General features: G+C 48.1%; 2 protein-coding genes across 12 annotated transcripts in view; one reads left to right on the forward strand and one right to left on the reverse strand.

Moving 5' to 3' along the window:
• Positions 1-4,305, forward strand: Ccni2 (cyclin I family member 2). Its single transcript, XM_048814935.1, has 4 exons — positions 1-578; positions 985-1,113; positions 3,310-3,491; positions 4,209-4,305. The coding sequence occupies exons 1-4, from the start codon at positions 165-167 to the stop codon at positions 4,303-4,305; spliced, it is 822 nt and encodes a 273-aa protein (XP_048670892.1). The 5' UTR covers positions 1-164.
• The window catches only part of Septin8 (septin 8), a 25,792-nt gene continuing 13,408 nt past the window's right edge, over positions 3,277-15,660 (reverse strand). For 4 of the 11 annotated variants that reach the window (XM_048783515.1, XM_048783500.1, XM_048783505.1 and 1 more), the window contains 6 exons: positions 14,700-14,861; positions 14,036-14,132; positions 13,711-13,879; positions 13,385-13,517; positions 13,078-13,268; positions 3,277-4,609 (listed from right to left, as the gene is read on the reverse strand). In XM_048783515.1, coding sequence (XP_048639472.1) covers positions 4,444-4,609; positions 13,078-13,268; positions 13,385-13,517; positions 13,711-13,879; positions 14,036-14,132; positions 14,700-14,861 — 918 coding nt within the window. In that variant the 3' untranslated portion in view covers positions 3,277-4,443. Of the gene's footprint in view, positions 4,610-8,305; positions 11,353-13,077; positions 13,269-13,384; positions 13,518-13,710; positions 13,880-14,035; positions 14,133-14,699; positions 14,862-15,660 lie in introns of those variants that run through there. The other 7 variants (XM_048783521.1, XM_048783524.1, XM_048783518.1 and 4 more) reach the window with 4 other exon arrangements.

Below are 15,660 nucleotides of genomic sequence, written 5' to 3' on the forward strand. Positions count from 1 at the left end.
ATCCCCCCGGGCTAGTGCCAAGACCCTGCGCCTCCCCTGCGAGGGCTGGGGGTGGGGCCGGCCGAGCCCGCCCCTACCCCGGAGCTCCGGCTGCAGAGTCCCTTGCACTGGGCTATAAAAAACCGGGTTAAGCCACGACTCAGACCTAGGATCCTTCCCACGCCATGGCCTCAGACGCGCGGCTCCCACCGGAGCGGTCGGCCTCGGAGGAAAGCGCCTTGCAGAGCTCTGGGGGATTTAGCCTTCTCCCGCCTTCTTCTAGCAAAGCCTCTCCTGCCTCACCGCCGACCTCCAGCGAGTTGCAGGCGACCCTTAAGCCTGGGGCGGCGTCCTTCTCCGCGCAGTCGGCGAGCGGACCCCTGCTGTCCCAGCACCCGGCAGCGGTAGCTCAGCAAGCCGCAGGCGGGGTCCCTGCTACCGCTCCGGCCGAGTCCCCGCCACCCACACAGCAGTCCTCCCAGCGCGATCATGGTGTGCCCTCCGACTGGAGTGGCCTGTTGGACGAGCGCAGGCTGCTCGTTCACCTGCATCTGGCCCAGCTTCGCGAAGAACGTCTGTGGCGGGGCGGCAACCTCCAGGTACAGGTTCTCGGGGCGGGGCCCTTCTCACTGGCGGATCCGCTCCATCCGCAATCGGGTGTCTAAAACTCAGGAGGCCCGGCCCTTCAGGTGCGTCTCCATTCGAGGCACTAGGCGGGATTCCCTGACTTCCCGCACCAGGAAGGAATTTTGTTAATAGTTGCCTCCTAACCGGCCCTATTGCATTTGGGGAATTAGAACGAAAAGCAGGTGCCCTTGGAGTTGGGGTACCAATGGGTGAGACGCCGGGCCACCGAGAGGCACTTAATCCCATCCCGGGATTAAGGTGATGGGGCTTCTCATAGCCCTTCTGTTCACCTTAAGCAGGCAGCTCGTGCTACCGGTGGACACGGGCTGCCCCAAACTCGGAAATACTTCTGCCCTCCCTGCCCACCTTTTCAATCAGGCTGAGATCTGCAATGACTACCAGAAAGTCGTGTTGTGGCTCCTGAAACGTGAGAACATCTTTCACTTCTCTCAGACCACTTTTAACCTGGCTCTCACCATCCTCAACCGCCTCCTGGTTTCAGTGAAGGTAGGGAGGCCTCTAAGGGATGATGAGAGATAGTGGGACACGAAACTAACCTTTGTTTCCTATTGCTACCTGAGAAGTGAGTGCTCCATATGCATAAACCAATGCATATAAACTAAGTCACATGCCCCAAGTGGTAAAGCTGGGATTAGAACCTCTCCATGGACATTTGTCTGGGTGTCCTGTGATCCTCAGGATTGGACTTGAGGACCTATTTGGGGAAGGGCTTCCTGTTGAAGTAGGAAGTCCTTGTCTGGACCTGTCAAGCTGGGCTTGAGGCAGGACAGGATGGTATCCCTGAAAAAGTACCATATTTCCTAACTCCTTTCATCCCCTAACAAAGGAATTACTGACTAGTCACCAGTGATTCTGAAATCAGAAACATCTTTGTTGGTAATATTTAAAAGTGACACCAACTGGGTGCCTGATGGTAGAGGCCTGTGATTCCAGCTACTTAAGAGGTTGAGGCAAGAGGATGACAAGTTTAAGGCCAGCCTTAGCTCAGTGGTAGAGTGCCCCTGGGTTCAATCTCCAGTATCACAAAAGTAGGGGGAAAAGTTTGTTTTAATTAAAGAAAATATCCCCACAGATGCTTTGCAGTTTATTTCTGGCATTCATAGTCTTCTCAAATGTGTTCATACTGCAGATAAAAGAGAGGTTACTCCAAATTATCACAATTACCTCCTTGAGACTTGCTGTAAAAATGAATGAAGAGGAGGAGGTATGCATCCCTGGAAGTCTGCACTGGGCCACATTTGAAGGATAGAGATGTGACACTAGAGCACATGGGTTTCCTGAAAGGCTGTACCCTTGGGAATGATGAGCATTTTGGGAAAATCACCTGGGATCTCTTCTGGCCCCCACCCCAACTCCTGCCTTTTGGCTTGTCAGGCTCAACCTTCACAAATGGGGAAGTACAAACACCTGAACTCTCCTGACCCAGCAAACCCAGAGGCCTGACCTCCTGGCACATACTTCTGATATTATTGGTAAATGCCATGTGTCACGCCCACTAAATAGAGGCATCTGCTAATGAGGAAAAAAAGTCTTCCAAAACCATGTGGCTTAAAGTCTACTCCCAGAAACTATGTCTAAGAAAGATACTTGATGCTTAAGGACTTGGTTATGCCAATGAACTTAGTCCTTGGGGACTCTGGGATCCTTCTTCTGAGAGGGGCAGGAAGGCTATGTGCTGGAGGTAAGGAGAGTCCCTGCTGAGTGCTTCAGGTTTGCTTGCTTGGCCACCTTAGTTTCACCATGTTTTTCTGTTTTGGAGGAGACTGTCTTTCAGTACCCTTCCCAGACCTCCCCACCACCTTCTGAGCCCTCCCACTTCGGGATGGGGAAACTGCTGTCCTTTCCAAGGGTCTCCTTTAGCTGATCTCAAAGTCTGAGGAAGCAGGAACAAAAGGCTTGTGTGTCCAGTTCCAAACTTTCAATAAAAATGTTTTTAACCCTTATTTATTATAATTTATGCTCCCTGAACTTTTTTTTGCCCAATGAAAAAATCAAGTAAATAACCCTTAAAAGAAGTATTTCTGAAAGTTATAGCAATATTTTAAATACCTGAAAAAGTAGGACCAAATTTTTAATGCACTTGGTACATCAGTGTTTACTCATAGACAAGTTTTATTATTCCTCTGGACTAAGAAGTCCCTCTGAAGAAAAGTCATATTTTTCCCAGAACTAAACCACCTTCAATGCAGGTTGAAGGGAAGTGTGTCCAGCTGTAGTGGTACAAAAACCACAGGAGGTTTTGTCAATGTGCCTGCCTGGTGTGGACCAGGAAGCTCATAAGCAGAAACTTTCTATAAGAAACCATGGTAGGGATCAGGAACAAGAACAGTCCAAACCCATGGCTCCTGAAAACCTTTGAGGAGTTCTTGTAGCTGAACACAGGAACTGGAACAGCCCCACCCAGTCTCCAAAGCACCTTTGGGTCTGAGCTGGCATGCAGTTGGGGGATCAAGACCTGTTTGCAGAGGGTGACCATGTGACATGCACTACAGTGTCATAACTTCTGGGGACTTGATAGATAGCCAAGGTCTGATTTGGTTTTTCTTTTAGAAGCATTTTCTGTGGCATGCCATTGGAAGACAACTCTGCTCAGGTCGTATATGCCCAATCCCCCACGGATAAGAAAACAAAAGCTACTATGACATAATGTAGGGCTTTGGCCTCTTTATTTTCTTTTTACAGTTGATTCCACGCATAAAAGACTTCATAAAGCACTATGGCTTTGGCTACACCCCGAATGAGCTGCTGAGGATGGAGCTGGCTATTCTGGACAGACTGCACTGGGACCTACACACTGGGACGCCGCTGGAATTCTTGACTATAGTAAGCATGAGGAGTTTGCAGAGTCTCCCTGAGACTCATTTGTGCCTTTGGAACAGCTGTTCACAACATAGGACAGCAAAGCACAGGCGTGCACACGTCCTTGCACATGCACCACGGTGAGGTGACCCACAAGGCTCACAACATACGGGAGTGAAAATGTATCCAACACCATTCCACCAGACTCCCATTTCTGAAGGACATTAAGTTTACTTGACAAAGATTTTTAAACGGCACTATTATGGTGAACTTCTCTTTTAAATACACACTGCAAAAATATTTAACTTTCCATTCTATGAATATTGTACATAAATATCTGTCTGCTTTTGCTACACTTTACACACATTCACTTAGCTGTCTTTATTCACCTACACACAATCCTTATTGAGGCTTTAGACCATATTGATCTGGCACTTAAAAAAATATCATACATTAGTTTGGGTTTGTTTTAGTTAGGGGAATGATCATCATTTTCAAGGATATGATTCTGTTAGTAAGGCAAAATTATGCAATGTGACAATGTCATGGGATTTTGGTCTGTTATGAAGCATGAAGATTAAATTACTAAGGGATGTTTCATTATGAAAACTGACCACTGTTGCCAAGTTGAGTTTCTTCTAGTATCAAGCAGATACAAGTAACTTTTCTGCTACTTTGATCTTGAATAGTATGTTTCTATTTTTCAGATTCAAAACATTGTCATCTAAGTACTTTAGGCCTTCAAAGACTGTCACAAAGCAGACTGTCTTTTTTCTCTCCAGGGTTGAGGCTCAGGTTGGCCACAGAATGGGCATTAAGCCTCAAGCCCCTCATGGGGCCATGGATGAGAAGGGTTGGGCCACATTTGATGCTCCCTGAAGGAAACGGAGATTGTTTGCACTTTTGGTCATTGATATATGAAAAGTATGGGGTTTTCTGTTCTAACATTAAAAACCATGGTCTCCAGTTCCACTCCCTGGTGGTCCTGAGCCGGCCCCATGTGGTGGAGCTGCTGCCTCAGAGGAATCCTTCCCTCCACGTCGCGTCCCTGACCAGGCAGCTGCAGCACTGTATGGCGGGCCACCAGCTGCTGCAGTTCAAGGGCTCCACACTGGCTTTGGTCATCATCACCTTAGAGTTGGAGAGGCTCATGCCCGACTGGTGGACTCCTATATCTGATCTGCTAAAGAAAGCACAGGTAGACATCAACTTTGCCCCAAGCCTGACTCTGAGTTTTGCCCCTTTAGAAGATATACTGTGCCCCTGAAAGAGTACTCATGGCCCTTCTTGGCCCTTGTGAGCTCCAGAAGATGCTCTGGCCTTGATGACTCTGGCAAGAGTCTGCCTAAGGGCTATGCATTCCACACTTGGCCACACTCTGTGGACATCAGTATGAACACCTGCACCTTCACTGGATCAATGCAGGTGGGTCCCTGGCAATGAGAAATTTTATCTCAATGGCAATCCTTAGTGCCAAGAAGATTGGGTATGTGTGGGGGGGGAATGCCCAGCTCAGAAGGAAGCAAACTTGAGCTTAATATTGGGAATTGTAAATAGCAGACCCCACCCCCACCCCAATCTGTCTGAATCTGTGGCACCAGGCCCTGGAGGGTCAGAATCCCTGCAGACAGATAGGTCAGGATGGAGCTGTGCAATTAGACTCCTGACAGTTTACTGAGGTTGGAGAGGGACGTCGCTGACCCAATGGGGTTAATGCTGGCGGGTTGAGTGGTTGGATCCTGCTTGGGTATTCAATTGCCTAAACAGGCTGGCCACTGTTTTAACACAGGTCATCTATACCGAGCAGTATAGCTGCTGCAAGGAACTTGTAAAGCAGCACCTGGGAAGTTTGAATCAGCCTCTCGCATAGGCAGCTCCGTTCCACCTGCCACCCAGCCTCTCTGCCAGGACCCTGGTTCCTTCACAGCCTAATGGGAACCCTCCATGCATGGACTCTTATAAATTCTTTGGCTTTATGAATCCTTAACAAGACAGGAAGAAGGCCCAGAAGAGTAACTGAGAAAGATCCTCTGGCCCTAAGAGAAAAATTTCAGGAGAGGGGGAGGGTGGGTCATGATCAACAGTAGCAAGGGTGGTCTGACAGATACTATCTTGCCTTCTCCCTTCTCCCCCAAACCTAGCAGGTAATAAATGCATGCTTCAACGGCACTTGTTTTTCCTTCCTTCTCCAGCAAGGGCTGATATTGGCCCCTCAGAGAGCTGAGGCCAAAGGGTGGGCCCTGCTTAAGCCTGAAAGGCTGGGGCTGGTCCAGATCCTGACTGACCAGTTTTTGCTGTTCTACATGCCAGAGCCAGCCAGGTCCATGTGTCCCAGTCTCAGCTGCCATGCAGCCCCTTCAAAACTGGGACAGTCTCTCCAGACTCATTTACCTTGATGGGTCTTAGCTTAAGTCTTCTCCACAAGGTCATGATCTTAGAGTAGACCTTATTTAAGGAACAGTAACTCAAAAATGCTTTAAGCACTGTTTTCCCTTTGTTACTGTGAACCAAAGTAGTTTTTTAATCTAAGTAGAGGAATTTCATGCTAATTAATGGAGATTACTGGGTGACACCTGTGAGGGGAAGGCAGCAGTTCTGAGCGCTTTTGTTGGGGTAGACAGGTTTCGAGGCCCAGCCTGCTCCAACCACTGTGCTGCCAGGAAGAGGAGGATGTTACTTGTGTGGCTGAGAGAAAGACCAGCTGCCTCTCTGAAGCCATGATACTATAGGGCCATTCTCTAAGCAGTAGAGCCCAGCTGGCCCAGAGGCCAGCTGGAGCTGTGAAAGCAGTGTTGGGGATTTGAATGACTAGGGCACACATTTAGAGGTGGTTTGTGAAGTCTCTCCACTGTGAACGGTTGTTTTCAGGAATGTGCTAAGCCATGGTGGGTAGGGATATGGTCTACTACTAGGGGCAATTTGGTAAGAACCAGATACACTATAATCACTAAAGTCAGTATACATCTGTACCTTTTCTTGACACAAGTTTGCCTATTGGAGCTTCTGTAAAAAATAGACTTTAATTGCTTTCAACACTGTCTTGAATCTTATCTTGCACTTACGGAGTACTGTGCATTCAGACTTCTAGAGTCAAATACACTAGGAACACACTCTCCTGGATCCTATTCATAACTATCCTCCAAGTAGATCCTGGAAGGACCAAAGTGAGAAAATAGGGACTGAGGTTGGGGAGTTGAGAGGCCTAAAAAAAGGCTGGTATGCAAACATCTCCCATGAGGGTGTAGGTCAGTTCTACATCTGGTAGGCAGGTGGCAGAGAGGCAGAACATCCAGTACCCATTTTACAGATGAAGATGCCGAGCAGCTGCATGGCCACCACTGCCCTCCACCTCCTTGCCTCAATGTGAGTGAGCACTGCAGTGGATGAGGCAGGAGTTCATCCTGAGGACCCACACCAGGCTTTGGGGAACTGCTGGGAGGCATCTGGGCCTCGTAACCAAGTGGCTCTACATGTAAATCTTAGTGAAAGAAGACAGACCTGTGATCCCCGCCTTGTTGTTCAGCTGTTCTATAAATGACGTAACCCTCATTAGGAAGCTAACACTTGCATTGCCAAAGTACTAATTGTACATTTTTAAAAGTCTGTGCTGGTCACCCTTGCCTCAGAGTACCAGATCTGTGCTAGTCCCCTCTAACATTTTCCCCTCCTGACATTAGGAATTCACATTCCACTTTGGAGCAGACACTAGGGATCCTCTGAAGGGGGATTAATATGGACACAATCCATCTTTTGTCTCCACCCATACAGAAAGGCGGGGGTTGGTAAAGGACTGAGGCTGCAGAAAATGGAGATGGGAGAAAGCCCAGAGGAAGATGCCATAGCAGTGGGAAAGGTCAACGGGCTAAGGGAGGTGGTGGTGGGGGGAGTGTCATGGATCTTTCTTAAACATGTTCAAATGGTACTTCCCCCACATGGGTGAGTCAAGTTTGTATGATATTGCTCCTTCCACCAAGGAGGCCCAGCTCCCTCTGGCTTCCTGGAGAGTCTATCCTTCAAAGTCTGGTGAAGACTTTGCCTCCCTTAGGTAGAGTTGAACTACACCTTCAGCAGGGGTATCAGCATCCAGTATTCCCGTTGGGCTGTCAACTCCCCAACCTCAGTCCCTATTTTCTCATTTTGGTCTTTTCAGGATCTGACTAGGTCCTAGAAAGAAAGCTTCTCAACAAATGGACAACCATGTGCTTGTTATTTTCTCCAAACACAGTTTTCTCTTTCTCAGCCATTTACCTGTATCCGAAGGCTTTCCACTCTACAAAACCTTCCCAGGTCCAGCAGCCCACACTGTCAAACTATATACCCTAACAATGACCACATTTCCAGTCTTCTTACATGAGCCTACTGGAACGCCAAGAGGCGGTTGCAGCTTGGGACTTAGGGGTACAGACAACTAATGTTCCAATCCCAACTCTTCCATTACTTGCTTTGTGACCTTAGGTGCCTCACCTGTGGAATATGGAGAATAATGGTATCTAATTATAGGAAACTGATGAAGATTAGAGGAGTTAATGCATGTAATGCAGTTGAGAGCACACAAATGTTAGTTGTCCTGGGTCAAGGCTCCTTATAAACTCCTTGAGGGAGTTTCAGTCTCATTTCCTTAACCCAGTTGCCCAATAAATATTCATGCCACAGACTTCATTTTCTTTTTCTTGCAATTCTTTCCTCCACCCCGCACCATACAAAAGCCCTTCAGAGATGTCAATAGCAGGATTCACTACTGAAACATAACTTCTGCAGAAGTAACTCTCATGAAGTTCACAGAAAAGACAAGCTGTATCTTAACACCACTGTAGCGTATTAATAGGCTCAGGAAACTTGTTAAATCAAAAATTCTGTCCAAAAAAGACACCATAAAAACTCAAATAAATGCAAAATTTAATGGGAAAAAAAAGTACAAAGTGAACTGAAAGGAACAAAAACAGTCAATGAATGGAGTAAATGAATTAACAAGTGAAGCAGTTTTAGAAAAGCATGTTAACATAACAGACTAGCAAGCCACACTTCCCTCAGGCCTCTTATCTAGTAAAAAAAACAAAACAAAACAAAATAAACAAACAAACAAAAAACCCCCGCCAAACAGGGAACCCACACATGGACAAATAAAAACATAAATGCAATCAATCTGAACAATTACAAGCCTCCTATGCTGATGAGGGATACCACACATTCTGGTTTGCCTGGGATGGTTCTGGTTTATGGATGTTGACCTGGCTTAATTATTGACAGCATCCCCTTTCTCTTTCAAAAGTCCTAGTTTGGACAATAAATTTTATGGTGATTCTACCCCAAACCAATAGTTCAGGAGACATAACAGTAAATGCCAACATGATCCTATATGACATCCCTAGTAATACCAACGAATAATAACAAAAAATAAAAAAGAGGGGAAAATCAGATCTGCACATGGAGGCCATATTACATGAGGGGTAGATTAAATAATCATGCATTATGCTCACCTTGTATACCAAGGATTCATTTGGTCTCAGCTAAAGATGACAAAATCCCAAACACAAACAGGAGCAGGAGAGCACAGTAAGACTTGCTAAAGCTGATGACTGTGGGGGCAGCTCAGACCCCAGAAAATGCAAGTCTATCAGGTCTCCCCAGAGATGTTGGGAAGTCTTGGGCCTACGGGCAAGCAACTGGCCACAAGTATGGCTTTCCAGTATGCCTGGGGTGTGGCCAGCAGGTGTGGTGGACGGGTGGCAGAATCTTCCTTTTCCAGAAGCCTCAGGTTGGCCATGAGCCAGGAGTCCTCATTTCTTACATAACCAATGAACCTGTTGGGTCACTGAACCTCATCGTCAGATATATATTAGCTTCAAGAAGATATTTTAAAGGTCATGCTTTGACCCAACTGAATACACTTTCAGATATACAATTACCCCAAGGAGGAGTCGCTCACCATCCACATCTGCCTTAGATCTGCAGTTGACCTTTTCAGATACCCAGAATGAAGTATCCCTTTCCACTCACAACCAGAGGTGGATTAACTGCAAAGCTGATAAGGCTTAATCTTCAGGGTCCCTTCCAAGGCCCTGTGCCTAATTTTTCATTCACATTCTTTTTCTTAAACCAATCGTCCTAAATAGTTCAAGTTTCCAGCTCAGTAAAAAAGTCAGAATCCACCCCTGGTCATAGCATAACACTTGGAGGATTTTCATAACATTTACAGCATAAATAAAACCTGCTCTACTCTTGGCATATGGAGCCCCCCATATGTACAAACTGCCCCTTTCTGGCTGTGGCTCAGTTAGACATACAACAGCTCCCTACCTCCACCTCACTTGGAATGGAACATCATTTTACAAGGGCAGGAGGAATCCCCAACTTGGTCCTGGAAATCAATCAAGCAGGCCAGGGCCAGGTAGAAAGGGGGAAAGAGTGATGGAAGATGGGGGCATGAAAAACTGCCAGCCCAGCAATAAATCAACACATCTTCCTAAGACTTCTGGTGAGGGAGTGCCTTGAGGAGAGGGCTGGGCTTTCCTCCAGGTGGCACCAGGCTGCACAGTGCTGCAGCAACCTTGAGGCTAGTCTTCCTCTCATCTCTTCATTTTTTCACCAACCGATTTTCCCGGCCATGATTTTTAACATTCATATATCCTGGTGGTGCAAACCATCAGAAGCCAAGAAGAATCAGTGCTGCCCGAACTTTAGAAAATGTTCTGCTGTAGAATGCAGCTGAAGTGGGGAAGGCTCCTTGACTGCTAATTTGTTCTCAAATTGTCCTAAATACACCAGAGACCTTCATTCTGTCCTGTGACTCAGCCAGGAAAAAAGAAACAATGAGTTTGGGGCAATAGCTTTTTCCCCACTGGAAATAACTCATTTGGAACACGCAGGATTGGCTTGAGAGCCTTATTTGAAGTCGAACACTTAACACACACACACATGGAGTTGGTCCCTGGTTACAGCACCTTGGGGGCACAGAGACAATGGCTTTGGGCTGCTGTTCCATTTACATTCACAGTAAAAACGCTGGACGTGGTCTCGTTCATGTTCACTTTCATTCCGTAAAGAAATTCCAAACACTGTCATTACAGGAAGTTTATTACCCCCTCTCCCTTTATATTATAGGGGTACTTTTTTACATAAGAAGGTTTAGAGATATTTTTAGTTTTTAAAAAACCAGGAAGTCTGTGTTACTTATGAAAATAACGGGAGAGGATATTATTTGTCTTTACGCTGGTGCCAAAATAAAAATTTAGAAGTGTTTCAAAGTTATTATTGAAATTAAACTCTAGGTTAGAAAAATTAAACTGAAAGGGAACTGGGCAAATTTTGCAGCATGTATACCAGACCACAGGCCACACCTAGGCACCACGTGAGCTGCCATCTTGACGCTGAACAGTTAGGCCTAGCATCGCCGGCAGGGGCCTTCACTAGAGCGGCACATAACTGCTCCATCAAGGAATAGTGACACTGTAAATGGAAGACCAGCCACTGGCTCTGAAAAAAATAAACCTCATCAGTTTTGGATTCCAGCATTCATGGCTTTTAGGTATTTGCATAGAGAGGGGTGACAGGCCAGGCCCAGGGGCAGCCTGGAGCCAGACTGGGGTAGGGGCAAAGCAAGGCTGTAAACACTGGAGTCTGTACCGGCTCCCAGTCCGTCCTCACACCATATTATGGGAGAAGGGTCACAAGGTGTAACTCAAGCAACTTAACACATGAAAGTCTAAAGTCCGCTCTTGACATGTAAGTCTGTGCGTGCGTTAACTGAAAAATAAAAATAAAACAAACAAAACAAAAACAGACATATTAAAAGATACAGAGACCAAATCAAACAGAAGCAAAAGACAGCAAGATGGACACTGGGAAAGGGCAGTCAGTTTGGCATTTGTGACGGGCAAAGCAGAGAATTCGCTTCAGTTTGTGACGTCCCAGGCTGAGGGTCAAGATCTGATTGGGAAGTAATTTTTGCAAAAACGGATTAAAATCTGAAGAATAAGTACAACCAATCAAAGCTGTTCAACTAAATGGTCATGAAAAATACCCACCCGTAAAATGCACTCCCAACCCACCCTATCCCCTTGACCAGGGCAAGAGGAAAACATGCCCCCAGCCACCCAGCCCACCCACTCCAGCCTCTTTAGGCCAACACGGGAGGAGTTCTCTCTCCCAGGGCCAAACCGACTGAAACTTTCTGGCATATCCAGCAGACAGGAAGAGCCTGTCTTCCAGGCTTCTGCCTGGACAACAATGTACCACGGAGACCAGACACCAGGGACAAGCCCCCACTGAGAGCTCTGCTGGTCCCCTGCAGCCAGTCTGCACCCCACCCCCACTGACCCTCAGGCCTGAACTGGTCCTTGTCTTCAATGTCTGTGGTTTCTCCACAGCATGTTTCCTAGGGGATCATGCCTACTTTTTCTTTAACAAGATGACCTGGGCCAAGCTGTCAGAGAGAAGGGCAAAGTAACTTGGGTGCCAAAGACTTCACCCACCGCCCCCCAGAATGAAGTCCAAGATGGTTAAACTTGCTTATTTCCTGAGGTGGTAAGAAAATAATGGTACCAGATCCAGGCTGGGGAAAGAGAGATGTAAGGACAGATAAGAGCTCCACAGTGTTGCATGGCATGGGACTCTGAATGAAGTAGGGTAGGTGAGGGAGAGCCAGGGCATCTGGACTCAAGTTAAGGGTGTATAAATAGGACATGAAAAATATCAAGGAGAGCTAGGGGTATAACAAAGTGGTAAAGCACTGGCATAATATGTGTGAGGCCCTGGGTTTGATCTCTAGTACCTCAAAAAACAAAACAAAAGACAACAAACAAAAAGCCAAGAAGTGACTCAGAATTGCCCCAGTTGGCTGATAAATTGACAGCACTTGTGGATTGGCAAAAATTTGGCATCCTTTTCTCTTCCTTCCCTACTCTATATGAACAGCTCTAACCTCTCCTGGAGGGGCAGCCCAGTTACCTGGCAAAACCAGAGTCCTGCAGAGAGCTGCTATCCTTTCAACCCCACACGCCCTTCAAAACAGCTGAGTAGTAATCACAGTGTCCAGGTCAGTGCTAGCTGGCCTTGAGTCCGGCTGCTCTTGGTTACCATCTGCAGCCAATATGGGTCCCACACCCACCATCTCAGAGGCCGAGGATGGACAGCTATGGCTGTCTAAGCAGAAACCACGGGAAGTTTTGGAATCTGGCTAGAAATGCTGACAGTACCAGGCCTGGTTCCTCTCCTGGCCCCAGAGACTTCCCTAAGACCCCAGCAGCTCACCCAGGGCTGGGGGGTCAGCCTTCCCCATGTGCAGCAAGCAGGCCCCAGCTGCTGTGGGCGCTGCAGGAAAAGAAACGAGTGAGCAGAAGAGTGAGGGGGAGGGGTGATCAAAAGAAAGGCAGAGCCAGGAAAGGAGAGGGCAAGATCACCATGCAAGAGAGCACAGGCCATGAGAGAGAGATGCAGATTATGGTGCATCGAGAGCACTGGTGCAGAAACAAGAATAAGAACCATGAGCAAGAAGAGGTGGCAGAACAAGTGAACATGAGGGAGAACAAGACAAGGATGAAGCAGAGAGAAGGCCAGGTGAGCCAGAGATGAGCAGGAACAGCAGAAGCCAGATCCCAGGGTGAGTGCACAGGGTAGAGAGAAGCCAGTGTAGCGGGGGAGCCCACCACCTACTTCTTCTTGTCCTTGTCCTTCCTCAGGGGCTGCTGTGAGGTGGCATGCAAGGCCTGGGACTGCAGAGCCTCCATGGCAGCCTTCCTGCAGTTGAAGGCACTCGTCTCCTCCTCCAGTTCCCGGCGCTTTTCCTCCACCTTGCGCTTCTCCTCCTGGTGGATCCGCTTCAGGTGCTCAAACTTCTCCTGGAGCTGGGACGGAAGGAGAGGCACTTTGGCATGAAGAGGGAAGGAGCTGGGCCCCCACATCTAGGCCTAGCCAGTGTCCCCTCGCTTTCCTCACCACCGCCCCATCCTGGCACACACACCTCCCTTTCCTTCTCCTTCAACTCCAGCTCGGTCTCCTTCACTTTGTTCACAAACATCTGCCTCATTTCTTCCTCCTTTCTCTGCAGCTCACTCAGGAACTCCTTCCTCTTGGCCTCGTATGTTTCTTGTAGGCTGTGGAGACCCAAAGGAGAGAGATTCAGGGTAGGATTATGGAGAGAACGGGTGGGACAGGGCCAGAGAAGTACAATCAGGGGGACGCTGGGGTGAAGAGGAGGATGGGCTTCCAATAGCCTCTGCCTGGCTCATAAGACCATGGAGGCCGGTGCGGCAAGAGTAGCTGTGGCTATGAAGCTCAGGCTGTCACCTGAAGGGCTGGCTGTCACCATCGCTGTCCTGGAAGCCCATTTCCTCCAACTTGCAGCGCCGGTAGAGCTCATAGTGCCGACTGTGGGTCTGCTCACGGAGGTCCTCCATGTTCACCCGGATCAACATCTCCCTTAGCTTCACGAAGTCACAGTGATTCTCGTTCTCCACTGAAAGCAGGGGGCATGTGGGGCATGTGGCAGGCACACAGTTGGACAGGGGAAGGGCAGCATGCAGAAACGTGGTCAGAGTGCCACAGGTGGCAGGACAGGATGGGGACTAAGTTCACATCACCAGATGGGAATGTGCTCTCTCCTCACACTCACCCTGCACCACACCCCAGGGGTACTGCCGTGCTCGGACCAGCTTGTTCCCCACCTTCACCTCCTCGGTGCTGCCCACCACGGCAAAGGGCAGGTGAGCCTAGAAAGGGACCCAAGTATGTGTGAGTGCTGCATTATAGAGGGGGACACACAGACTCTCCCTCACTGCCCCTGGGTCCCAGGGAGGGGTTGCCAGACCTGAACAAAGGCCCTGGGCCCAGATGCTCATTTTCTGGCTCTCTTTGGATAAATGTTCTCTTCCAAACAGGGTAGTGGGCTGAAGCCTCAACCCCCCTCCCTGATGTTACTAACTCTCTAGGGTGTTCTTTTCAGGGCTCCACAAATGGACTTATGGACCTGGTTCCTTTTAAGGTTCCCATACTTTGGCCTCATGTCTGCTCACTCCTATAGGCTTTAAGTTCCTACTCTGAGTAAAAATATTTTAGCACTCAAACCTAGGAGAACTCCAGTGTGGGTCCAATATCCAAGTCCTCTTGTCCCCTGCCCACAGGAAATAGGAATGGCTCGTGCCAAATACTCATCTGCCTGTCCTAGAGAAGCTAATGCTGGAATCCTGGGAAACAAAGGTCTCCTGGGGCTGTCTGAGATTTGTGCTGGCTCCAAACCCTCTGGCCCCAGAGCCCGGAGACCCTTGAGCATCACTCACATTCATGACTGCATTAATCTCTGCAACAGCCTCATCATCAGTGGGAAATTGGTAGATCTGGACTCCATTGCTGACCAGCTCACCCATGATCTTGATCTTGAACTTGTGGAGCTCACTCTTGGAGATAGTGTCAGCCTTGGCGATGATGGGAATTATATTCACCTGCCAGACCATAGGGGTGTGGGGCACACAGCAAGTTAGTTAGTCTGAGCAATGGTCCCGGACTATGGACAGCTCTAAATAGAGGAACAGGAAGCCAAGAAGATGGAACTATCCCACAGACAGTACCAGCCCAAATCCAGCCATCATAATTGGCTGTGATGCTTCTTACAGTCCTGGTCTCTGAAACAACCATCCAGCCTCCTGGGCATAATAAGCTTTGACCCAGAATGCTCTGAAGGTCATAACCAGAATAGAATCTGACAGAAGCACTGATGGGGAACCAAGCTCCCCACTAAGCAGGTAAGATGACTTTTATATCAGCAGAAGATATGGAAAGATATCAAAATCTCCCAGGACAAGGTTATCATATTTTTCACATTAATTCCTAAGAGGGGGAGGTCACCTGAGAGCTGACAGGTTGACTAGAGTCACAGGCCTTCCAGGATCTCCAACCCTTCCTGACATCCCCATGAAGATGCTCTTACGGTCTCACAATACCCACTCCTTGTGCATATCCCAATTCTGGGGCTTCACTCTCCTCCCCCTAGAGGGCTCAGGATCCACGTTGTAGAAGAAAGAGGAAGTGAAAGTGGGAAGTAGGAAAACGGAAATGAGAGACAAAATAAGCAGAAAAAAGGCTGAGACAGGAAGGGGAAACAAAGCTCCCCTGGGCTCTGCCCCAGAGCATCAGAGGGAGGTGGAAGTCATTCTAGAAGGAGGGAATGAGCTAGCAGGGGAACAAAGAATGATTCAGCTGGAAGGGGCTCAGGGCCAGACTCAGGGGACAGGATCCTGAAGA

This window comes from Marmota marmota, unplaced genomic scaffold (assembly GCF_001458135.2).
Source record: "Marmota marmota marmota unplaced genomic scaffold, marMar, whole genome shotgun sequence".
Taxonomy (NCBI): Eukaryota; Metazoa; Chordata; class Mammalia; order Rodentia; family Sciuridae; genus Marmota; species Marmota marmota.